The 27,227-nt window shown below is 37.3% G+C and overlaps 1 protein-coding gene across 4 annotated transcripts in view; it reads left to right on the top strand.

Annotated features, from left to right (window-relative positions):
* The window catches only part of Snx25 (sorting nexin 25), a 123,217-nt gene that overhangs the window by 66,544 nt on the left and 29,446 nt on the right, over positions 1–27,227 (top strand). For 3 of the 4 annotated variants that reach the window (XM_071610491.1, XM_071610490.1, XM_071610489.1), the window contains exons 6-8: positions 11,473–11,543; positions 23,626–23,661; positions 25,662–25,843. In XM_071610491.1, the coding sequence (XP_071466592.1) occupies positions 11,473–11,543; positions 23,626–23,661; positions 25,662–25,843 (289 nt within the window). The remainder of the gene's footprint in view (positions 1–11,472; positions 11,544–23,625; positions 23,662–25,661; positions 25,844–27,227) is intronic. The other variant, XM_027927206.2, reaches the window with a different exon arrangement.

The raw sequence follows: 27,227 nt of genomic DNA, 5'->3' as shown, positions 1-27,227 counted from the left end.
GGGACTTTACTAAATATTTTTTTCTTTAAGCCTTGTATTAGTCAGCTCTTTGTTGCTGGGACCAAAATACCTGACAAGAACAACTAAGAGGCAATCCCAGTGACTCAAGAGGCTGAAATAAGAGGATTTCAAGTTTGAAACCAACTTTTGCAACTTAGCAGGGCCCTAAACAATTTAGTGAGACCCTGTCTCAAAATAAAATAATAAAAAAGGATGGGGATTTAGCTCAATGGTAGATTTCCTCTGGGTTAAATTCTAAGTCTCTCCTGCTACCCACCCCAAAACAAAACAACCAAGAGGAGGAAAAGTTTATTTTGGGATCATGATTTCAGGGATCTCAGTCTATGTTGGCTGAATTCATTATTCTGGGTCTGGAGGTAAGGCAGAACAACATGGAAGAAGAGTGTGGTGGAAGAAAGCTGCTCAGCTCATGGCAGTCAAGGAAACAGAAACAAAAGAGTATGAAGAGCCAGGGAAAAGATATAGTCTACAAGGATATGTCTCCCCAGTGACCTCCTTCCTTCAACCATGCCCCACTTCCTACCATTACCACTCACTAGTGTGTTCCAATTATGAATCCATCAAATGGATTAATCCACAGATGTGCAACTCTCATAATCTAATCATTTATTTCACCTGTGAAAATTCCTTCATTGCCTAACACATGAGCTTTTGAGGAGTTACCTTAAATCCAAACCATAGCATACATTAAGGAAATGGGGTTTTAATCTCTATATTGGCATAGGTACATAGGCACTTGAAGATAATATATTAACATTCTTAAATTTGCATGCTTTTATGAAGAACTTAAGTTGTTTGAACATTTGCTGTTTTGAACAATGATTCTGAAAATGTATTGTGAATCATGAATAGTAAAATAGGATTACATTGTAAAGGATCATGAAAGAAGAAATCAAGTACTTCTCAAGACAAACTAATGCACCATGTCAGAAATCAGTAAGCACACAACAATTGCTAAGGAAAACATTAGTGTGGGTGGACAAGGAGATGAAAAATCTTAAAGTATAAAACATAATCCTGGCAAACTTTTATCAAAAGAATGAATATTAATTTAGTTTTAAAATTGCAATAAAACACAAGACCACTTGTGGAAAATGTTCTAAAAGATCTTTCAATTTTCTGAGAAATAAAAGTACTTTAAACTGGGTGTGATGGTGATGTCTGTAATCCCAGTGACTTGGGAAGCTAGGTAGGAGGATTGCCAAGTTCAAGGCCAGCCTCAGCAATTTAACAAGGCCGTAAGCAACTTAGCAAGACTGTGAAAAAATAGAAAGGGCTCGGGATGTTGCTTAGTGGTAGAGCACCCTAGTAGGGTCAGTCCCCATTGCCACTCCCCACCCCCAAAAAAAGAAGTACTTTGATTTTTTTTTTTCAGAAAAATTTGCTTCTCTTGGTGTCTGAGAAATAGTAAAGGGTACAGAGGTGGGAGTTAAACATATTGGAGGACACTCGGTATTTTCACTTATCAGAGGAAAGATAATTGAATATTGACAATAATATAAAATTTGATAAAAGAGGGTAATTTTGATGTTAAAGAAGTTTATGATTTGAGTATGATTTGAGTTATGATTTGACTAGTTCTATCTGCTTTCAGACCATGGAGTCAGTTTATATAAAGCATTTAGTGCAAGATCTGGCACATTCCCAATTATTACCCCACTACTGTTCTTGTTATACAGTCTTTAGATCAAGGATTGCAAACAGATTTCTTTATTAGGAGATGGGTACTAGGGATTTAACCCAGGGGTAATTTACCACTGAGCTACATATTCAGCCATTTTTATTATTTATTTTGAGGCAGGATCTCACTAAGTTGCTTAGAACCTTGCTAAGTTGCTGAGGCTGGCCTTGAACTTGTGATCCTCCTGTTTCAGCCTTCTAAGCCACTGGGATTACAGGTGTGTGCCAGTGCATCTGCTGCAAATATCCAGCACAAATAGATTTAATTTCATTATGAACACTGATCAATTGCCAGTAGCTGATTGGAGTGCAATATTAAGTTTGGGGGTTTGTGGAAGTCTATTAAATAACAATGCCCTTCTCTCCTTCTGAGGTCTGAACCATGTTAGAGCCAAGGAATAAGGCAAGTAGACCAAAATGACACTCATTACTGATAGATAATTGAGAATGTGGTTTGTATATGCAAGCAGTCCACTTTCTAAACCAGTCTCAGGATTAGCTAATCCTTTTCACCAAGGATTTCTGAACCTCAGCAAGTCTTCCTCTTCCTCCTTCCTACCTTCCTGGTAGTTCCAGAGTCTAGCTGCTAGCTGCCCTTGGAGGAACACATGTTCTTAAGGGGAAGGAGAAAAGAAAGGCTGTACCTCACACATGTAATTTCTCTTTGTTTGTGATCAAACTAAAAATCCCTTTTGCCAGGCACATTGGCACATGCCTGTAGTCAGCCACTTGATAGGTGGAGGCAGGATGATTGCAAATTCAAGACCAGCCTGGGCGATTAAGTGAGATGCTGTCTCAAAATAGGAAATAAAAAAAACTATTATAAACAGATACAAACTATTAATATCTAGTATATCTTAGATTATTTTATATAGTGTGTGCATGTTTATATAAATTCAGGACACTTCACTTCAGTCACATTCTGCCTGATGTGACTCAGATAGTTCACAGGTATATGGAAATGAGTTTCTTCAGTCCTTGGGAGTCTGGGCAGAGCCTGGGATGGCTGGTTATATCCATGTTCTGTTTACACATCCTTTTTTTATGTGTAGCATGAATGGAAAAAGGTCAGGAAATGTTTCTTCTTCTTTCTGTAGAATCAGCCACCTTTTGCACACTAAAAAGAAAACAGGTTCAAAATCCCCTTTGGCAGAAAGCGCCTCCAAGTCCTAAATAAAAGCATTTCTCTTGTTTGTGTTCCTGACATTCCCTATAACATTCCTCATGAAAAGATAGCTCCTAACCTTTTTATTATCCTTAATAATACTCAAAGACATAGGAAATAAAATGAAGATACCTTTTTTTGTTTATAATATTGGTGAATATTAAAAATTTGATGATATCTAATGTTGATAAGGGTGTAGGAAAATAGACAACCTCATGTTCTACTGGAAAGTGTATAAATTATTATGTAACACAATTTTATAATGTAAAAATGTATATTCTTCTTGGTCCAATTTTTACTATTAATCATTTTCTTAAAGAAGTAATAAGGAGTGTACGGAAATATTTTTTCAAAAATGCCTCTTAGTCTTTTATTAAAATAGAGAAAGGCTTGAAATAACCAAAATGCCTAATCATAAGGATTTAAATTTTTTAAAAAAATTTCAGTGACTCTACACAGTGTATCATCATGTATTATTATTGGAATAGCATTAGAATATTTAAAGATAATGGAAGATATTACCTATAAATTGATAAATAAAAAAGGCTCTGGGAGTCTATGTATATCATAAACCCAGTATCATAAAGCAAGAAATACTGTTTGCATAGGAAAAAAAGATTAAAAGTTAGGCATGTTGGCCCATACCTGTAATCCTAGCTACTTGGAAGACTGAGGCAGGAGGATTACACAAATCTGAGACCAGCCTAGTCAATTTAGTGAGACCCTCTTAAAATTAAAAAACAAATAAATAAAAAGGGCTAAGGAGATAGCTAGTGGTAGTGTACCCCTGAATTCAATCTACAGCATTAAAAAATACAAAAGATAAAATATGCCATATGTTAATAGTGGTTAACTTTAAATGTTGTACTTTGTGTACTTTCTAATTTTCTTTAGTGAACATATGCTATTTTAGAAGAAGTAAAGATTGGCTCAGACTAAGGAAGTTTTCCCAACCATTTATCAGACTGGAATAACAGGCATTAAAATTAGCTACATAGTTAACAGAGACGTGTTTCTCCCAAGTACAAGCTACCACTGTAAAATGTCATTATGCGCCCATTCTTTGAGCTTTCTTATTCTCTGAAACTTTAGACTATCAGAAACTTTTCTCTTTGGAATTAGACCAGTAAGAATAATATATTCTTCTCTTGCCTAGAGAATCTAAATCAGGTTGACCCACAGAAACAACTTTGATTTATAACCCAGATGCAGAGCTGCAAATTAGGGGTTTCTGGAGGCAACAAACCTGTTTTAGTCAGCTTTTTTTGCTGCTGTGACTAAAAGGATTTGGCCAGAACAATTTTAGAGGAAGAAGTCTATTTGAGGGCTCATGGTTTCAGAGGACTTAGTCCCTAGAAAGCCAGCTCCATTTCTCAGGACTGGAGGTGAGGCTGAACATCAGGGTGGAAGAGTGTGGAAGAGTGAACCTGCTCACATGATGATCAGAAAGCAGAGAGGGAGAGAGAGAGACTCCACTCTCCAAGATACACCCCACCAGCCTTCAGTTACCACTCAGTTAATCCCTGTCAGAGGATTAAGTCACTGATGGGTTAAGACTCTTACAAGCCAATCATTTCTTCCCTGAACCTTCTTGCATTGTCTCACATGTGACCTTTTTGGGGGACACCACACATCCAAACCATAACAATACCACATCTATCTTGACTTTTTAACTTTATACATTCAAAAGAAATAGGACCCTGGATCTACCCAAAATTGACTTCTTGACACACCCTTGCCTTGAACCCATCAAAATATTGCTTCATTTAAATTTTATCTCCTCTCTGGTTCCCAAAGGAACTTCATCTTTTCCTTTGGGGGATTTTCCACAGTTTCTCTGGTATATGGTCTTTAGCTCATTTCTGGGTCCCAAAACCTGATTTTGTTGGAATATAGTGATCCTGGTAGCCGTTGGTTGATAGGACTAAAATATGTTTATAATCAGGAAGAAGTACCACTACTTGAAAAATATTCATATGTATTTTACAAACACTTGCATACTATTTCCCTAGATAATGTCCATTTAAAGAGTCAGCAACAATGGCAAGAAACAATAATAATATTAGTTAACATTTATTGTGGGGCAGGCATTGTTCCAGGTTTTTAGAGGTATTATCTAATTTAATCTGCATGACAACTCTATGAGGCAACTCTATCACTCTGTTTCACAGATGAGGACTCTTAAGATTTAGAAAGCTTACATAATGTGCCTGGGGAGAACACAGTATGTGTTAGAAACAGGATGTGAACACAGGCCTGTCTGATGCCAGAGCTCACATTCTCAACTACTCTTGATTCATGTTCTGAATTTTCCAGCAGACCCTTTCAGTAATGCCATGGATATGAGACACAGTGTCAGCTTAGCTGGCTGAATATTATCACAGCTTTTGCTCAAATGCTTTAAGTGAAGTCCCTTTAATAAAAACACTATCCCTAGTCTGTGGCAACTCTGAAAACATTATCTTTAATTTTTTTAGTTTTTCTTTATCATTTGCACTTATATGGTCGTCTATAAAGTTTCCTTCCTAATTTTTAACATAAAACAGTATTTTAAATCATTCAGTATATTGTATAACTGAAACTAAGTTTTTTTTCCAATCTTTGATTCCAAGAAATCCAAAATGTATATGCCCAGATAGTTCTAAAGTAGTAATTAAAAAAAAAATCTGTTATGTGTGCCTAATGAAACAAAGAGGAATATATATGTATACATATAAATACACACACAGCATACATATATGTGTTTGGTTTGATGTGTAAATAACTTTGAAATGCATTTTTAAGCATTTCAAAACTGTTCTGAACATAGACAGTAGAAAGGCAATGAATATATAGATTTCTAAGGTGATTACTTTGAAGTGCTCTGAACCATTTTAGGTGTTTCAGTTTGGCAGGAACAATTCATAAATGCAAACCTGTTCTCAGGCTTTATTTATTTAACCAAGTATATAAAACAAAAGACAGGTGAGGTGGTTATGCAGAGGACCAGATAACAGTTACCTTTGTATAGCTTTTTCCTTGTCCCTGGGACAAAGGGATATTGCCAGAGCTGTGAAACAGCTCAACTCTTGCTATGCCACTTCTCCCTAACATTTGAGTTTACATTATAATTTGGAAAAACATATATAACAATCTATACATTTCCAATCATTTTCTAACCAAACTCTGCACCAGCAAGTCCATATCCCCTTCTGGAGGAAGAAAGCTGGATGAGTGCTGGGTATCTCTCAACAGCTTCCTAGAATTCTGAAAAGCCTGGGCCCTGAAGGACAGCCAGCACTTGGATGTGGGTGTTGTATGCTTTTGTTCAGAAAAGTGAGAATGAAAAAAGTCATTTTCTACTTTGCCTTTTGGCATCAAGTAAAAGTGAACTAGTAGACTTTCATCTTCAAACGCTGACTACATGCAAAACACTGTGGGGCAGGTCTGGTGTATGTAAAGTTGGGTTGGTTGTGTATCTTTGGATTCCACTCTCTGCTATTGGGATCGTGCTGTTTATAATCTAGCATAGGAGAGCCAGGTGGATGTAAATAGCCAAGTGTATGCCTGCAGTGACTCTGGAAGTGGAATGGTAAGAGCTAAGAGCTGGGTAGGAGCAAATTTATCCTATAAAACAGAAGAACCTAGGAAAACTGTAGAGAGGACTGGCCATGAATAGCAGGATTTCAACAGATGAGCAGGGAAAGTGATATATGAAATCTAGGGAGAATAAACAGGAGAGCAAATGACAGGAGTTGGAGAAGAGCTAGAGTGTGTGGGCTATGCTTATGGTCTCATTGGTAGAACCAGAGTAGAACCTCTATATAAGAGGGATAGAGAAGTCAGTAAGGCTCATTATCTGGTGTTGGCCATGCTTGTATACTTTGAGAATCCTTAGATGAGATGACACTACCATATATTTAATTTTGTGGAATTGCAGGAAAATGGTAAACAGTATGAGCTTTAAGTCAGGTAGCCCTCAGTTGTATTTCTGGCTCTAGGCGACCTCACATAGATTTCTTAATTCATTTGAACACCAATTTCCTCCTCTTCAATGTGGAGACAATTATAGTCCTCTTATGAGGATTAAGTGAGTTCATGTGAATTAAAAGATCTAAATAGGTACCTGGTACCTATGAAAGATTCTATAAATGTTAGCTGATATTACAGTATGATTTTATGAATTCATTAAAAAATGCTAACTATTGACTTAGACAGTATGTATTTGCTTCAGCACCATCAGTGACTCATTTGTTCCAAAGCATGAAATCACTGACTATCAAAAGAATAAGTTGTCCAGAATATTATGCATACCTGTTAAGTGGTAGAGATGTTAACTCTTATTTCTAATTTATTAATATTTATTGAGTATCTAAGTTACTTCTAATAGTTCTGATATTTTTCCTGTTATATCACCATGCTGCAGTGAATAATTGTGTACTAAATCATTTCACATATATCTTGAGATGTATCCCTGGCTTAAAGTCTTAGAAGAGAAATTGCTAGATTGATGAATTTTTACATTTGCAATTTCAATAATTATTGCCAAATCACCCTTCAGATTATACTAATTTCCACTTCCATCAAAAATGTATTTATTGAGCATCTACCATATGTTTGGTGCTAAGAAAGTGCTATAAAGTATAAGACACAATACCTTTCTTTAAGAGGCTCATGATCTAGATGGGGAGAAAGTAGCATATCTTTATTTTAGATAAAACCACAATGTTTTCATAGGCTTAAAAATGTGTCATATTTTTTGAAGATATATTAGGCCCTAAAATCACTGAACACCATTTTCTTTTCGCAGCATTCTTGGTGGAAATCTGTCTTTAAAACAGCATTATAAAGTAGCAAACAAATAGGTATTGTTATAGAGCAGAAGTAATTTAGGATTTGAGAAAATACATATATTAAGTGTGCTTAACTGGTGCTTGGAAAACTTGAAGAAGTAATATATGTAAGGTGTAGTTAGATGAACAAGTAGGGAGATTGTCTTCTGAGGCAGAGCATGAGCAAGAGCCTAGGGAGACTGTAGCTTTGTGAGGACAATTTAGAAATTGACCTACCTGAAGTCCACACCTAGATTGAGAAGAAAAGGAAATTGGGTTGGATAAAAGAGCCAGTGCTAATTAGTGAATGAAATGGCAAGCTGGAATATAGGTTATTCCTTTGAGGAATTTGCTGGAGATATTGAGCAAGGGAGGTTAAATGGTCATGGGAAAGTGGGAAGGTGTTTTGATGGGGCTGCTCAAGCTGTTTTCATGTGAAAGAGAGCAAGATAGCTTCAGGCAAGCAACTAAAACTGTTCAGCCATTGCAGGACCCACACATGAGGAGGAGCCCCCAAATAGGGTAGTGGCCAAGGGAAGAAAAAGAAAAGAACTTACTTAAAAATGTTCAAAGGACAGGTCAATTGGGCTTTGAGACTGATGGTTCCTATTAGGATAAATATCTAATTAAGATAATAAGATTTTGAGAAGGTTGGTGGTTAGAAATGAAAATGTAAGGAAACCTATGCAAGAAAGAAGGTAGTTTGAATAGGTTTAGAGAGGGAGGTAGAGAATAAGGGAGAGAGAGAAATTGTTTGGAAAAAGTTAAAGAATGACTTATAATTCTGTCAGTTTAACATAACTGCCTTTAATTTCATCTCCATCTTACCTTATAGCCCTGGTTCATGTACCCACATAACATATCTGCTATTATAAATGTACATTCCACTTTGTATTTTTAAAATCAGTGTGTCACAACATTTATTTCCATGTAAACTTAATAATTATAAATATTATTGGCTGGGGGATTTATCTTCAATCTGTTATATCCCCAGAGCTTCCTGAAAGCACAGACCATATTGCTGTTGTTCATTCCTGTGTTCAGAACATAGGAAAAGATTAACAAATGTTGACCCCTAGATTATTTCCATGTTTTTCTTTATAGAAATTGCTGTAACAAATGTTTATGATGTGGATTTGTTTTTTGGTTTATTTGTTTGTTTTTAATGGGAATTGTTGTGTGAATGGACATTGGACATTAAGTCTATTTGCAGGACATCCAGATGGCAGTGTACAAGGAGGTGTTCAAAGACGTGTTCTAGAGTTGAATGAAAAGTCAGTGTATTCCAGTAGTAGAACTTTAGTCCTAAAGTTAAATTAAGGAATTTATTCAAGAATGTTGGGCTCTGATAGTTCCAGATTTGTATATGTGCTTCCTTAACTATGTAGTAACTAACATGAAAATTCACATCATGAGCCATTTTTGTGCTTGTCCATAATTGGGAAGAATTTCAGTTCCATTAGTGTCCTGAGCATGAGTGAATCATTTCTTTGAATTGCTCAAAGATAGAGGCGACACTTCCCTTGGGAATTTCTCAATTGGAAGCCACCAATTGAAAACTTCCCAGTTGGTGGTGATGCTCTGCTCAAGGGAGATTCTGTGCAAGCCACAGAATTTATTAGTTCATGGCCTTGAGTTGAAATGCCAGCTCCCTGGAGGTAAAGAGTTATGGGCAGAAGCTGATATGCCCTAAAGGGGCTGTTTTACCCACAAATTAGGTTTTTTTCATCTTGAAGAAGCTTTCTCACAATAAATCCTTTTGATGTTTAAGCCTATATAACGAACGTGCTGAGCTTGCTCTTGGACAGTCTTCCTCCAACAGAGGCAGGCTGAACCACCGAGTTCCACTTTTTCTATTTTTGTGTCTGTTGGCCTGTTTTTTTCAATTCCCTCACTGCCTGGTTCAGGAAACTGAGTAAACATCTTGCACATAGTGACACATTAGAAAACTTCAGTGCTCAGTAATGTCCTAGCAAGGCTTCAGTTTGGAAAATAGCACCTGGGCATATACTCAGCCCAAAGATATTTTCTGTGTATAAAGAGCTCTCTGTCAGCTGGGATGGCATTGATCATAAGATAAGATGATATACAGTGACTTAAGCAATTCAGGGGTTTATTTTCTTTATGCAGCAATATGTCCTGAGATGGACAGTTTGGGGTTGCTTTGACAGCTCAGTGAAGTCATCAGAGATATAAACTGTCCTCTGACTTCATTTTCAGCCTGTGGCTTCACTCCTTATTGTTGCTAAAGGATGAAAGTGGCTCTGTGCCTTGTTCCACTGCATCCTTGTTTCACACAGGACAATGAGGAAAGGGCAAGGAAAAAAAGTTGCAAGGGCTTCTCTAGGAAGTCTGCACCTTGAGAATGCTTTCCTGGAGTCTGCACCCTGCAACTTCTGCCTTTGTCTCCTCAGGTAGAATTATGTCAGATGGTCATCCTTCATATAGGGAGAAAGTTGGCTTGTTTAGCTGCAACCATTGCTTTCCCTGACTAAAACTGTGATTCAGTTAGTAAGGAAGAAAGGGAAAATGAATGTTGGGTAGGCAACCAGCAGTGTCTGCCAGTCTTCAGGGGACAGACCAACACTATTCCTAACAACTTGCTTTTTGAGGTTGTGAGAATCAGACATCAATATTTATTATACAAGTGAAGAAATAAAAAAGATGTGAATTTGTCAGGAGTTTATGAATAGCTATGCTTTTGATGAATTTGTATTTCTTCTTTAGGTTTTAGTTGAAAAGCCAAAGAATATATGCTCTATTGTGTGGCTAAAAGCCAGCCAAATGTAGCATTAAATCTTAGAATGCTGCACAGTTTGTGTCCAAAGTAAGAATTAATGTTAAACAGCTTAATTAATGTTAAACAGCTTTATTGCAAGCAGATTACAGTCAACATAATTAAGATCTGAGAAACAGGGCAGAAAAGTTTGGTTAGGGAAACCCTAGTAACCATTGACCAGCCCTTAAGAACTAGGTTTATAAAGCCCAAATCAATATGCTCAAAATAGCCATGACTCAGATTGAACTCAGCACTTAAAATGCAAAATTTTGTGTGTTTTTCCTAACTCAGGCCTTCTAAGTCATATGTGCATCTAGCTGGTGCTCTAGTCCAGTGGTTCTCAACTCTCACTCTGCATTAGAATTACTGAGACAGTTAACATGAAAATACAGGTATCTGAGTCCCCTTGCAGATGTTCTTGACTCTCTTGGTCTGGAATGGTCTTCTAAGTGAGCAATAACAAGAGAGCAAACTGAGGCAGTACCTGTGTACTGGAGAGGGGAGGACAACCTGGAGAAGCATTTAGGAAGGACCATCCAGTAGAACTGTCTTTGTACCAATCAAAATGTTCTTTCTATTTGTACCATCTAATAGGATCTTACAAGATGCATTTGACTATGGAGCAGTTGAAATGTGGCTAGTGTGACTGAGGAATTAAACATTTTATTTACTTGGTTTAAATAGTCACATGTAGCTCATGGGCATCTTGTTGGACAATGCAAATTTAGGAGATTGGAATTGACAGACTTTGATTTCCAAGGAGTACTGAGGAGAGGCAGGAGTTGAGCCTAGCCTCAAGGTTTCTGCCTTCACTGTGGGACAGGTAGTAACACTTAGGGAGAGGAAGAGTGGGGTGCCAGTGCATGACTTTTGTGTCACGATTAGTAAGTGGCGCAGTGCCCAGGGGTAGGACTCACAGCTTCTGTGTTTACTTGTTTAGCATAAATAAAAGTATCTCTGAAGATAGTATTTTCTTCCTAATCAATCTATTCTCTTTCTCTCTCTTTTAAAATCAGGTATCAAATTGTAGTGGAAATAATCCAGGCAACTACAATTAGCAGTTTTCCCCAACTGAAGAGGCACAAGGGTAAGAACATATTTGTTTTCCATTATTCATTTTAAAGGTCCTAGGTTTGTCCCATCTTCTTTTGTCAGATATGTGGCAAACATGAATATTTTTCTTTCATCAATTTTTCAAATTGTTAAAAATAATAATATAATATCATTGGAGAAAGTAAATATAATTTCACCCTAACTAAAACCTTAGTTTTTATTTCTGTATCCTAGTAGGAACTTTATTCTCTGTAGTTGTAGATTCTAGAAGGTTAAAATAACTGAGCATTTGGTATTTCTGTTCTGTTTTTAAACTAAACATGATTTATATAATTTTTTCTCATATTGTGGTTTAAACTTATTATTCATTAATATTTATGTCTTGAAACATAATCTTGATAGTCATTTAAATAACTCTAGTGAGTGGTATTTCATAATTCACTTAATCTTTTCCTTTAGATTTGGATTGTTAATAGCTTTTTTCTCTTCACTTTTGTGTTGTTGATTTTATGTGTGTGTGTGTGTGTGTGTGTGTGCTCTATTTTTTTTTTCTCTTTTCACTTTTTTCCTGTTTCTTTCACTTTTGTTTTGTCAATTTTATATATACTCTGTTTTTTTTTTCCCTGTTTGTTTCTCTTCAAATGAAGTAAGGTTTAGACTCAGAAATGATTATGAGGAATAGTTAAGATGTGCTGATGGCTTCCAGCTCCCTTGTAGTTTGCTGGTGCTAGCATATTCCTCTCACATATAGGAAGTTGGAGGACATATTAAAATCTGGGGTGTAAATCAAATCTTGATCTGCTGGGGAGAAGCAAACACTGCTTTCTCCCTGTAGTAGACTTTTCACAAAAATTTCCTGGTTCACTAAAATCTTCCTGTCAGGGTGAGAAAACAAACAAACAAAAAACAGGTAAGAGTTGGACCAGAGACTTTAAAAATGTATGAAATATGATATGTCAAGAACTTTGTAATGTTTTGAACAACTAATAAAAAAAAGGCAATAAATAAATAAATAAAATATCATGCAGTCTAAAAAAAAACATGCTTTCTCCCCAGGTTTCTAATTAGCACAGAGAAGCAAAAGGGACATTGGTTTGGGGACTTTTTCTTTCTCCTTGAGTCACTGACTGAAGGTAGTAGTTATGTAAAAAAGGATAGGAAGGTGTTATCAAAAGCTGTCTTTGTCCTCAGTAACCAGGACACAGTTTTGAGAAAAAGGAAAAAGAAGTTTTATTGCTTTGCCAGCAAAAGAGAAACACAAGGGACTCCTGTCCTACAGGCTGTGATTCTGCCCATCAAGGGTGAATCAAAGGCTACATTCTCTGTCTGGAGCTATAATTCACATGTTAATTTGGGAGATAGTCATTTCTTAGAGCTTCTGTCTGGTACCATTCACAAGTCTGAATTACTTAATTCCTATGGTTTGTGTGTGTGCTCACGGGACAGAGAACTGGGGAAGAAAGGTAATCCTGTTTCCCCCAAGGCTAGGGAACAGGGAGGAAGAGACGTGTCCCTTTTTAAAATAAGTCTCAGTGGCAGAGGATCAAGGGCTATATTCAAAGTAGAAAGTGGACCATTGTTAAAAAGTTACCTATTACCTGTAGAGGCATTAGTTTTTGATCTTAGCTCAGTAAGGAGGGCTATGCAAATATGTTCACTCTGAGCATTTATGAGCACCTAGTAGATGGTGACGTTATGGTAGTAAACAAAAGGAAATTTCTGCGCTTATTGAATCTCTAAACTAGGCTGGAAGGCAATTAGGTGATAAATAAAATGCACATTTCAGGTGATGATGTGTGCCTTGGAGAAAAAAGGTAGGTGTTTGAGGGGGGGGGAAGTGGGGTGGTAGGGAATGCTAGAACTGCTGCAGGGGAATCTGATTTTGCATTCAAATAATGTGATAGGGAAGTCCTCACCCAGATGATGAGCATTGTCCTTGAGCATTGTCCCAGGAGCTTGAAAGCTTCTAGGAAAGGAGGGAGCCTGAAGAGCTGAGTTGGCAGAATACAACAGTCACTAGTATGGCAATATGTAAAAACGTGGATGTGTAACCGATGTGATTCTGCAATCTGTATACAGGGTAAAAATGGGAGTTCATAACCCACTTGAATCAAATGTATGAAATATGATATGTCAAGAACTTTGTGATGTTTTGAACAACCAATAAAAAAAAAAAAAAAAGAGCTGAGTTGGAGGAGAAAAGCCAAACTGAGCTCCAAGGCCCAATCAAGAAGGGCCTTACTGCTACTGTGGGGACTTTGGCCTTGACTCTGGATGAGGAAGTATTTGTAGGCTTTTGAGCAAAGGAACATCTGTGAGGATGGTTCTGCTACTCTCCTTATTCTCATTGTTCTTGCAGAGGAAACATTTCACTTTCAGGCATTTTGACAGTATTTTAAAGAGAATACAGAAAGGGATTTATCTTTGCCTCCATTATCTTTTGTTAGTGCTCCTCCTTATTATTATGAGTTGAGTCAGAATAATACCTTTCTTATTTTGTTATTTTAGTTTGGTCAGTCTGCTGACAAAGCCCTACATAGTGAGTGGCTTTAATTACAGAAATTCATGTTCTCATGGTTCTGGAGACTAGAAGTCTGAGATTAAGGTATTACTTCCTTCTGAGGACCAGGAGTGAAGGATAGGTTCTAGACCTTTCTCCATGACTTCTACAGTACTTTCCCTTTTTCATGGTGTTAGTTACATTTAACTGTGATCCAAAAAATATTAAATGGGAACTTCCAGAAATAAACAATTTATAAGTTTTAAATTGTACACTGTTCTAAGTAGCTCAATGAAACCTCAAACCATTGTTTCATCCTACCTAGGATGTACTTTGTATCCACACTGTGTATGCTACCCCACCCATTAGTCACTTAGTAGACATCTTGTCAGATTGACTATGTATGTGTTCCAGTAACCCATATTTAACTTAATAATGTCCCCAAATTCAAGAGTAGTGATGCTGATACCGGCAGTTTTATTATAGTATATCGTTACAGTTGGTCTATTTTATTATTGTCATTGTTAATATCTGCCTAGTTTATAAATTAAACTTTATCAAGTTATATATGCATAGGAAAAGCAGAGTACGTATGTATGTACATATAAATCATATATTACATTAAATATATTTATAAACCATATATCATAATTATATAGTATATAATTATATAATATATAACATTATAATTATATAACCTATTATATAATTATTACAATTATTGAATATTTTATTATGTAATAATATATCATTATATAATTATATATATATATATATATATATATATATATATATATATATATATATATATATAATTAAAGGTTGGGTGCTATCTGAGGTCCCAGGCATCCACTGGGGTTCTTGGAATGCATTTGTCTTGCAAAAATGGAGACTGCTGTAGATGGCCATCTTTTTCAAGTATCTTCACATTGTCTGTTCTTTGTTTCTAAGTTTCCTATGATTACAAGGACACCTGTCCTATTGGATTAGATCCCACTGTAACAACACATGATCTTATCTTAATTCATAAACAACAAATAAAGTAAATTGGACTTTAAAACTTAAAAATTTATGTATGTCAAGGGACAGTATCAAGAAAGTAAAAAGACAGTTCAGAGAATGAGAAAAATATTTGCAAATCATGTATCTGATAGGTGGCTTATGTCAAGAATATGGAAAGAACTCTTGTTACTCAATAATCAAAAGACAAATAACCCAAGTTGAAAATGGAGAAAGAATTTATAGACATTTCTACAAAGATATTCAAACGTTCAGTAAGCAAATGAAAGCCTGCTCAACATCATTATACATTAGGGAAATGTAAATCAAAACTAACATGAGATATCACTTCATATCTAATAGGGGCAACTAAAATAGTTAATAATATACTGATGAAGTATGAAGAAATTAGAACCCTTATTCATTCTCATTAGAAATTGGAAATGGAAAACAGTTGGCAGTTTCTCAAAATTTTAGGCATAGAATGACCATATGAACTAGCATTTATATTCCTAGGTAGAGCAAAGCTGGGGTGGGGTGGGGTGGGGTGGGATGGGTGGTGCTGCAAACTTACTTGGTCCCCTAATAGTACTTCATTTAGGGATCAGTGAGTCACCTTTACTCTTTCTAGAGTAAAGGTGATCAACTAACTCATCTTTTCTGTGAGCAAGAAAATTACCCGATGTGTAAGGGGGAAAGATTCCTACAGAAGACTTATAAATATAGGATTGGAGATGTAGCTCAGTGGTAGAGTACTTACCTAGAGTGCACTGAAAGAAAAGCAAGAACTTGGGAGACGAGCGAGCAATAAATGAAAGACAGAGACCAGGCAGGGATACACACTGAGAGTTTGTCAGAGCTGACAAATAAAGGCACATCCTTCCCTAGAAGAGAGAGGCAGGACAGGCTTGAATTTTGGGGCTTTTATGGGCCAAGCTCAGGGATCAGAGCCTGCGGGTCCTAATGCAGGAGGCTGAAGGGTGGGGTTGGTATGAGGGAGTGGTGAGCCTTTTCTGAAGAGGCCCTTGGACGGGAAAATGGCGGCTGTCACTTAAGATAGCCACCCAGATGCTAAGCAAGGACCTTACATGCATGAGGCCCAGAGTTCAATTCCCAGTACTGAAACTTTAAAAGAGAAAACTTATGAATACTAAACAATTTTAAATAATGAGTCTTAGAAATTATATTTTGCACACAAAATTTTCTTGCTTCTGACTGTATTCAAATCTGGGGCCCAGTGTATTATTGACTGACACCTGAATTTTACCCCCTAGAGTTAGGGTTAGTTGCTTATTGGTCATGGAATTTGGGAAGTCAAGCTAATTTCAATGATTTTTTTTTCAATCTTCATCTTCGTGACTTTTGGCAGCATTTGACATTGTTGACTAGTTCTTTTCACTTACCCTATTTAATATATATTTTCATGCTGAAGTCATAGTGATTTTTAAAAAAATCAAGGTCCTACTTACTCTGGCCTGTGTCCTTATACTAATTTCCACTTCCTGCCATCCCCCCCACCCCACTCCCACACTTCAGCTACATGAATTATTCTTGTTCCTAAGCTCACATTGATTCCTCCTGTCTCAATAGTTTTTGCATGCTCTCTTTCTTCTTGAAATGCTACCTTTCTCTCAGTCTCTTTCTGCCTGAGTAACTCCTACTTATCCTTTGTAGTTAATATCTAAAATCTCTTTCTCCTCTGATTACAACCCTACCTCCCCTGATTGCAGGTAGAAGAGAGCACTCTTGAGTTCTCTTAGGATATCTCATGTCAGTAGAGAATTACTCTGAAGGATAGCTTAATCACTACAAGTGGGTTTTCAGTTATTTGGAAAACATTTTCCGAGTGCCTTTGTGGATTAGGTACAGCAGTGCAATGAATAAAACTCTCTCTGACTTAAAGGAGCTCATAGTCTTATGAGGAGACTGGTAGACACATACAACAGGATGATGTTGTTTGATAAATGCAGGGAAAATTGCTTGTTCAGGATACATAATGGCACAGAAATGTAGAGTGGTCAACCTTATCTGGAACACAGGCCAAGAGTAACACTGGGTTGAGTCCTAAAGTTTGAATGGCTTTCATTCCAATTTGGATTTGTCTCATAGATACGGGTAGATAGTACCCCATGAAAAAGTGAGTTAGGAAATAACCTCATATAAGGTAAGAGGCAGGATAAGTAAACAGGGGCCTATTGCAAAGGGTCCTGAAACTAAACTTAGAAGTTTAGACTTGTATCTGTAGAGCAGTGGTTCCATATGTGTCAGACTCATTTGGAGGGTTTGCTTAAAAGCAGATTCCTCCTCAGCCATTTTCCATAGTTTCTGATTGTGCTGATCTATGTGGGCCTGAGGGGTTTGCACTGCTCCCAGGCTCCCTGGTGAGGCTGATGCTGCTTATCCAGGAACCACACTTTGAAAACCATTAGTGCAAATGACACAGAACCATTGTTGTATTTATATTTGCATTTAGTGCGCAACTTTATAGCTTTATATTTACAACTAGACAGAAGGTCAGAGCGGTTCCAAAATAGTCTGTTAAAATAAGCTACCTAATAAGCTACCCAAGTGTAGGAATTCTAGTACTAGTGAGACATATAAAGTTTCACCTATAGTTTAATGCAAATAAGCCCACCATAGCAGCTGCCTTGTTTAAAGTTTTCTACTGTGCTGTTCTGAATCCTGCAGTGTTATCAAGAATAGTTAAGGCAATTCAAGAGTAACACTCATTCAGCTGGCTAAAGCCAAGGACATGAAGTTGATTTGAGTATGCCGGAAATCTCTGTAGTACGTACTTAAGAGTGATAGATTCAATATAGACTCGAAGGTTTTTGCCTTTTTATTCATTTGGTAAAATTGATAAAATACTGTCTTATCCAAGTATAACTAAATGGTTATAGAATTGATCAAGTAGAACTTAGAAAACAATAGACTATATGGAATACGTATATACACATGTGTAAACACACATACACTGTTATTTTCTGTAATAATTCCATTAGGAATTATTTTTAAATCATATTATATGGTTTCATTATCCAGTCTAGAGTTTAAAGGTGTCACTGCCTGAGAGAAGGGAGCTAACCTGTGGGTTCTAGTGGATTTTCAGGGTCTTCTCTAATGCTTTGATACTATTGAATTTTTTAGCATTTCAGTGTAGTAATTCAAGCAGTTGCTAATTTATAAATGACCTAAACTTACAAGATCTGCTGTGATTTGAGTATTTATGTCTTCTAAATACTCAATGTTGAAACCTTATCACCAAGGTGATGGTATTTGAAGATGGAGTCTTTGAAAGGGAATTAGTACCCTTACAAGCCTGAGAGCGTTGCCATGTCCCTTGCACCATGTGAAAACATGTCAAGAAGACACCACCTCTAATGACAATTAATTTTGGATTTTACAGCTTCCAGAATGACAAATTTCTGTTGTTTTTCAATATATCTGTTTATGGTGTTTTTTAATGGAGGCCTGAATGGATTAAGATGAGACCATGGGCTATTTCCCTGCTATTGTGATAGGGATGCTTGCTGTGGTTTCTCTCTGCCCAGTCCTCACACTGTGAGTACAACAGCTTCTCAGCCTGTATGTCACTACCTAGCTCCCCTCTCTTCTCTTCCTTAAAACACTAAGGGCTCAGGTACTTCCATTACATTCATTATAGTCTATGATTTTTTTTATAGTCAACTCTACTCCTACTCTCTCCCCCTAGAAAACTATAATCCTCACATTTTCTAGCACCTACATTTTATAAAACAAAGATCAAGTCCAGATATGTTAAACAATTTACCTCCTTCGAACATAGAACTAGTTAGTCACACACCTGATTCAGAACTTTAACTCAGGTCTCCTGAGTTAAAGTCCTGGACTCTTTCCACTGCACTACTCATTTCCATGGGTAGATGTTATGAGAGTCACGCCCAACACTTAAAAATGATATAGATCTGATCTGTGTTTCAAGGGTGTCTATCAAATCCATTCACCTCACAGTACTAATTTGAATAAGGGGTTCTGAATGTAATGTGTGAATTTAATTGATATGATATAATTACCTGTTAAATGTAAACGTATTTCAGGGCCTTAAACCAAAGGAAATGTGAGAAGTCCCAGCACTTGAGACATCAGAGAAAGGAAGTAGAAGGCAGGCTGCAGGCGTACTCTGACTAGACCACTCAAGATCTGTGAGGTCTCTGTAGTCTTTTCCCCTGTCAAGTGAGAGGTTCCACCATCAACTCCTGATGATTTCTGCTTATTTCTCAAGTATGCTCTCCATAGAGTAGAGTGACACTTTAGACTGGAATTCCAGGTGTTTGATGTAATAAGGTACCCCCCCACCACCACCTTTTTTTAAAGCACATACTAGCCTCAAATTGAAAAGCAAGGTCAATATTTTTTGAGTTTCTGGGGAGTTTTGAGATGATTTTCAGATAATTTTGAAGAAGTTTGTTACAGTAAAACTATTGAGAATTGTTGCCAGCTTCCTGTTAGGAAATCAAGTACCATTAACTCATTTTGAAACTTGACTAAATCCCTTTGAGAACACATACCTGTTATGGGGTGTCTCTCTAGAACTCCTGTATTAAAGATAAAATGATTAGATTATGAAATTAGTTCATCCATCCTAGTTTGAATAGACTGTCTGGGTGGTAACTATAGACAGCTGGGGCATGGCTTGAGATGGGTCACTGGAGGTATGCCCTAGAAGGGTGCATAGTCCCTGTGGCCCCATCCCTTTTCTTTCTCTCCCTGCTTCCTAACTGCCATGAATGGAGTTACATTCCTTCACCCCACCCTTCCACCATGATGTTCTTTTGCCTCACCTTGGCCCTACAGCAATGGAGTCAGCCCATCATGAACTAAATCTCTGAAACTGTGAACCCAAAATGAACTTCTCTAAGTTGTTCTTGTTGGTTATTTTGGTCATAGTGACAAAAAGCTGACTAATAAATCTTCCATCAAGAGGATTTGGTAAAACTTCTACTTAAATGTACAAGAAGATTCAAAGGCTGTTTGGTCTGTTAGAATGCATATGGGTTAAGGAATGTAGCCCAGCATTTCTTATTGAGGAAGTCCCTGTTCCTTTCCTTGATTGCCTGGGGACTGTGAGAAAATGTGTGGATTCTGCAGAGAAGGAAAGAGGACCTGTGTTGAGTAGTCAGGGGTAGGGGAGGCATATGCAGCCTTGTCCTCTGTGTGGTCACAGAAGTTGTGCTCTCTATTAGTATTTCTTGCTGGGACCTGGTAGGGGTTGGGGTGAGTTTTGCTCCCATTTAACAGTGTCTGGAGTCATTTTGGGTGGTCATCTCTGGGAGAAGGGATGCTACTGGCATCTAGTGGTGGAGGCCAGGGATGCTCCTTAATATTCTTCAGTATACAGTACAGCCCTCCACAACAATTACCGGGCCTCAAATACCCACAAGATTGAGAAACCCTGCGGTGAGTTCTCTTTTAAACTCTTCAATCTGCTGAGAATGCTATTATTAATATGCTTGGGAATACTATGACAGAAGAATAATTTTCTCTTGACTTTTTTTATACCTGAAAAATGTAGAGGTGCCATTTTCATCCAGTTATAATCATGTTGTTAATAGAGTCATCAGTTTGTACTGTAAGTTACTTTACTCTCTGTTGCCTCATGAGAAATAGCACCTAACAGTTGTCCTTTGGTATTTTATTCAAGGCACTTCACTTACTTAACAAAGAACCATAAATCTTCATAGGCAGAAGATTTATAGCAAAAAGCATTTCTAAGATGTTGTTCATAAGTCTGATGTAGTGTCATGGCCAGAACAGTTCACCTAATGTCTAATATAATTGTCTTTTTAGCACATTAACCCATTTGTTTTTGCTGTGTTCTCAATAGAATCTAGACTATCTAGGAGGGGGAAAAGTAAAACTATTTAATTAATTGCTTTAGAATATTGTATCACTTGATTTCATCTTGGCACCAATTTAAAGAGCTGCCATCCGGTACTTCACTGGCCACTGTTTGTCATCTTTGCCTTCTTTTTCTAAGCTAGATTAAATGTTGTGTGATTAGCCCACTTTTAACAATGCACAGCGTTACTACTTTAGACTGCACAGAAACAGCCATATGAATCTGGCTTGAGCTGGGTCACAGCATGTTGTCGCACACCCGCTTGCCTATACTTTTCTTGACATGAATATTTCTTGGATGAATGGTTTCAGGGCCACAAAGGAGCGTATTCATCCGTGTTGCTGGATTTACAAGGATTTTTGCACGCCAGAAGCATGGGCTGCATGAGCTCCATGTTAGTCACTTTAGCTCTGATCGTAGCATTAGTTTTCTGAGGCAAAAATAAACAGAAGTGTCTAAGCAACAAGCTGCTACTGCATTTGTTAGCAACAAGCTTTGTGATCAGACAATGGCTTTGTATCACCCTTTAACAAACAGAGAGCATTCACGTGAGCAGGCTACGTTGAAGCCGAACACGAGAATATTCTTCTCAGCCTTGCAGCTGGGTTTTAAGAGAAGGTTTATTCTCTTTCATTCTTCCTTCTCTTTGGAATTTGCTTCTAGTTTTTGTTCTTTAGAATGGCTTTCAAGCTTTCGAGGGAGAAAAAGAATGTGGTAGTTGATAAATGTGTGCCATTTTCCTCCTAGACACGGCTCTCTTTGTATTAGCATGTTTTAACCCCAAATTAAGATTAAGTTTTAGGTTTGTTTTCTGAAAGGCAACATTTGCCCCTGAATTTCAGGGTACTCTAAATGTGGCATAAAATTTAAAGTTTAACTATAGGTTTAAAAAGTAAATATTTTTCTGAAAATGCATCCTCTAAACATACATTTCTTTAGGTATATCCACAAAGCATCTTAGCTTGCAATAGACTAGTTTGGAGCCAACTATATTTACCTTTATCCTCACATAAAGGGGACTCTGAAATAGTAATTTTCCTATGTTGAGATAAATGCTGAGTTTATCTCAACATAGGAAATAGCCAAACATAGGACAAGTTCAGAAACCATTATTGTAGTCCAATGAAAATACCTCCCTTGCACACATATGGAAAAATTCCATAATATCTGAAAGATCATCTTGAATGCCATAATCTATTGACCTGAAGTCTGTCTATGATCCTTTGTGATAAGTACTGGAAAAGCTGCTTCTGACAGATAAACATGTTTTATGATGTTTAAGTTTAAGTTTTTCTAATGACTGCTAAACTTGAGGAGGTCCTATTTTGTGCATTGGAAAATAGTGACTACTAAGTGGGATATGAGAGACGTCATGATCATCCTCAGAATTTGAAGTCTCCAGTGTAAAAACATTTTGGATTGCACTCTGAGGGAAACCAAGAAATTCAATGCAGAACTTTGTCTTTTATTATTAGTAGCTCAAAATCTCCAAGTATATATATATTATGACTCATCTCCAGAGAGCCTGATCTGGACTGCCTACATAGGTAGTTACCATATCTAAGGAGGATATTTATATTTATCTAGTGGGGTTTTTTTAGGCCCTAAACATTACTAACAATCTCACTGAGTTTCTGAGGTAGGCATGCTCTTCTGCTCTCCGATCCCTCACCCTTTCACCCACCTCACTCTATGAAGATAACCTCACTCACTTGGAGAAAACAAAATCCTTGCAAAAGGAACTGTTTCAGCTTACAGCCACCCGTCTCCAAATTTCTTGTATCTTACATAGATTTGGTCTGCCTCCACGTTACTATCATGGATAAGGTGGCACTTTTCAAAAGCTAATCTAATTTCTAGATTCCATTCCCTATCTATGGCCCCTTTTTACTTTCAACTGGTTCCTTCTCATTAGCATTAAAACCAGCTCACTTGTCTCCCACTTTAAACAAACAAAAAATACTTTCCTTTACCCCAACCCAGCCTTCAGGTCGTACTTGCAAAGGCGGTCCATTCCCCATAAGGTAAGACTCAATGTTCAGTCATTTAAAATTAATTTTGTAGAGGCTGGGTATGGTGGTACACACTTGTAATCCTAGCTTCTAGCAAGTGTGAGACCAGGTTTGGCAGTTTAGCAAGACCCTGTCTCAAAATAAAACATAAAATGGGTGGGGATGTAAATTAGTTGTAAAGTGCCCCAGTGTTCACACTCAGTATAATTAGTTATTTAATTTTGTAGGGTTGTTCTGTTTTGTTTAAGTTATATAATATTAACCTAAGGAAGAAAACCACATAGTTGTTTTTAAGTTAAGTTTTTAAAAATTCTTGCACAAGGCCACATAACTTGTAAATAACAGAGTCAGAATTTGACTCTTAACTCTAATTGCCAATCATACTGAAATTTTTCCACTGGATTTGGCGTGAGGTCACTGGTGATCTTAGCAAAAATATATTGTCAGTGGGTGGGGGATAGAGGAGCCATATGAGATTAGTTTTAAAAATAGGAGTTAAGAATTCTTCACCCTGAGCCCAGGATGGTGGCACATGCCTGTAATCCCAGCAACTTGGGAGGCTGAGGCAGGCGGATTGCAAGTTCAAGGCCCTAAGCAACTTAGTGAGACCCTGTCTCAAAATAAAAAAAAGAGCCGGGGATGTAACTCAGTGGTAAATCACCCCTGGGTCCATTCCCTAGTACAAAAAAATTAAATAAATACTTTACCCTGTTTCTCTTCTTCACAGCCACAGTTCTAGAAAGAGCACAATGCCTGATACATAGTAAGTACTCAGCAAAATGTTAGCTATATTGTTATTGGCCTCTCAGTAAAATTTGACATATTTCATTCATCCACTCAGCAACTGTTTTATTTGAGTTCCTATTGGGAACTATTGGCACTTTTGGCACTGTTATAAGTGCTGGAGATACAGCAGTGTATAAACAGATAAAGTGCCTTCTTTTACACAGATGTACATGTAACCTGGCTTTTCAGCTTGTCTTCTCTTTTACCACTGAATGTACGGTTTATTTAGATTATATCCTGGGATCATTTTGTTTCTTCCTGGGTTGTTTAACCTACTCCCAAGATGTCAGTAACCATCGAAGAGCTGAACAATTGTGAACCCTAGACCTATTAGATAGATCAAAAGCCCTCAACCCAATTTTTCCTGTTCTAGTTATCATTTGTTGTATAATACACCACCCTAAAATACAGTTTCTTAAACAGCAGTCATTTATCTTGCTCATGCATCTGCACTTGGGCAGAGGCTGGGAAGAATGACTTCTGTGCTTCACATGGCATCAACTGGATTAAGACAATTTGCTTTCCAGGTAGTGTACTCCACATGATACCAAGTGAGTGCAGGATTTTGGCCAAGGTCTTGACCAGAGCTATGATCTAGGAAGCCTTGGTTCCTCTCCATGTAAATCTCTCCATTATATGATTGTTCAGTTTTCTTCTGTTTGGAAGCCTTGGGGCAGGTGGATGATGTTCATGGTGGCTCACAGCTCCAAATCAGTAGCTTTAGACAAACTAGTCTTGGAATTTACAGTATCGCTTCTGCCGTAATCATAAGCCCATTCAAATTCAAGAAAGGAAACATATTCTCCTTCTTAGAGGGAGATTATCAGAAATGACATTGTAAAAAGAAAGTGAGACCGAAGATATTGTAGCTATCTTTGGGAAGTCTCTATCACATTGTCCAAAGTTGAATTAATAATTTTCTACATGCCTGATTTTTCTCCATTGTTCCCAGATCCATAATTGGCTCCACCACCAGCGTGACTGCTTATGTTAGAAACCTAGAAGCCATAACTAACACCTCTTTACCTCTTTTCTTTTCATTCCTCCGGAACCTATCTTCTACATGTCCAGTGGATCACTGGATCTGTCATTCTCAAAATTTCCAGACCTTTCTGCTGCCACTGGCATGAACCTAATTTAGGCCATCACTTTGTCCCTCTGCAGTTTTGCTACAATGGTTTCCCAACTAGAACTTTCTCTTTTTTCCTCCTGCTTCCTTTGTTATCTTTTAAAATATAAATCCATTCATGGCATATCCCTGCTGAAAATCCACTAAAAGCTTCACTTTGGGGCTAACAAACAAAGTTCTGTCTCTGGCCCCAAAATATTTGCATCTTCTGGCTTGTACCTATTTCCAGTTCATTTTGGATCTCCCTTCCCTTTTGCATCTGCTATACAATAGGGTCTTGAAGTTTTTTTCTCTTTAGGGTTCTCATTTAACCGTTGCTGTTCTTCTTGACTGCCACACTGTATTCATATTCATGTTTGAATGTGATTTCTTTAAGGAAACCTGGGTTAGAATTCTCTTTTAAACAGTTCAGTGGTATCTGCTCATCTTTTTATAACCCACATTATACTTTTAATTGCTTGTATCATCTTTGGTTTTCTTCCTTCATAAACTCTATGTGGTCCAACAATTGGTCCTGAATCTCAAAAGCCAAAACAGTGCCTAACAGATACAGCATTCAATACAGACCTACAAATGAATATGTATGTATACACATCCATATCAAGATATTAAATATACATACAGTGATTTGTGAACTTTTACATACAGAGGTTTAATAAAAAATTTTTACATTTGGGTAAATTTGTCAGTGATATATTCAGAAACTACTGTTATTTGGGAATATAGATGTATTTATCATGAATCTATTCTATTACTTAATTTTGCTATTTTTCAAAATATAGAGTTGTTGCGTTCCCTCTTTTATACCTTGTCCTCTGACTGGGTTCTATTCATCACTTATATTCAAGGTAAGGAATCTGCTGCAATGAAAGCTGATCTCCTGAGGGCCAGGAATATGAAAAGGTACATTAACCAACTGACTGTGGCAAAGAAGCAGTGTGAAAAGAGGATCAGAATTCTGGGAGGTCCTGCCTATGACCAGCAAGAGGATGGGGCCTTGGATGAGGGGGAAGGGCCTCAAAACCAGAAGGTAGAACTTTTTAGTTTCTTATTTTGACCTTATAATTTTATTATAAACAATGATGTAACCACATATATAGTCTTTTAGCTTTTTAGTATTTCACTTAAGACATGTGTTCCATAATTACAGACTCACATACTTGTTTTTATGAGTAAAAGAACCCTGTTACTTGGTGTCCTTGACTTCTATCAACAGTAGAATGTAGGCATGGCAAGGGTGTGCATGTGTGCATATGTGCCATTGCATCTTTTCCCCTTGTTTTCCCCCAGTTTCAGAGAAGCATGTTTTTATTTGTAGGTTTCCAATCAAGTCGCTCACTCAGTTGGTTGAAATAACCACCTGTGAAGTAGAAAGCATCTTAAGCATTATTTTGTTTACTCCTTGCCACATGCTATGAAATTTGTACTCGATATCTTCATTTTCAAAAAAATAAAATGCTGTATTTAAGTAACGTACCTAAGAACACATAGATAGAATGAGGCAGAATTAGATTAAAAACACAGATGTGATTGATTCACAAGTCTTAAGTGCTTTCTCTCTAAACCATAATGCCAATGACTTTTTGTATTACAAAACTCTGGACTGTGTTGCTACCAAGTCTTTAAATCACAGAGCCTAGGAACATGATGTAGCCCTACTTTAGTGTCTTATCCTAACTCTAAAGGACCAAGTTTGTCTTACAAGACCTGGAGCATGCTGGGATGGAAGGAAACCGTCAGTATACCCTGAGGAGTTTGGCTGTACCATCTGAGACCGGGACTGAAAGGCAAATGCCAAGATCCTTTTTTGTAAGCTATTGTTTAGTCACAAAGAAGCCAGCATCTATAAGCTTCTAACCTTCACCTGTTCTGATTTCTTGATCTTTCTTGCTCTTCTTCGACTTGGATCAGATACTTACTTGTCTGTCACATTCCCCTGCATCCCTATTCTAGTGATGTGCTTTGTACTTTTTCACTTGTTCCTGGACTAGTCTCCATTGGAGCCTGTTCAGGCAGGTTTCTGTCCCAGAATTCTGCAGTATCTTACACACATGGCACAAGTGCAGCTCCAAGGGACCCTTGTTTTATAGAGGAGTGCCCTGCCTATGAGAGATCTGTTAATTTTGCTATTGGCAATGGAAACTTTCTGAGATTTGGGATTTTGATCCAAAGTGAAAACTTCACATTTTGGTGAATGTAAGAGTAATTTGGTAGGCTGAATATTCTCCTTCTTCTTTCTTTCCCTCAGCTTTTGGTCTCCTAAATAAATATCTAGCCCCATTTGTCATAGATGAAGTCTTAATTTATGTCCTATTCATTCTTCATTAATCCATTCATTTAATTAACATTAATGAAGGCCCACAGTCTCTCAGGCATAGTGCTAAATACTAGGATACAAAATGAGTAAGATAGAA

Source organism: Marmota flaviventris, chromosome 3 (genome assembly GCF_047511675.1).
Source record: "Marmota flaviventris isolate mMarFla1 chromosome 3, mMarFla1.hap1, whole genome shotgun sequence".
In the NCBI taxonomy this organism is placed as follows: domain Eukaryota; kingdom Metazoa; phylum Chordata; class Mammalia; order Rodentia; family Sciuridae; genus Marmota; species Marmota flaviventris.
The sequence above is the reverse complement of the archived record's forward strand: the minus strand, read 5'-3'. Positions and strand labels throughout refer to the sequence as shown.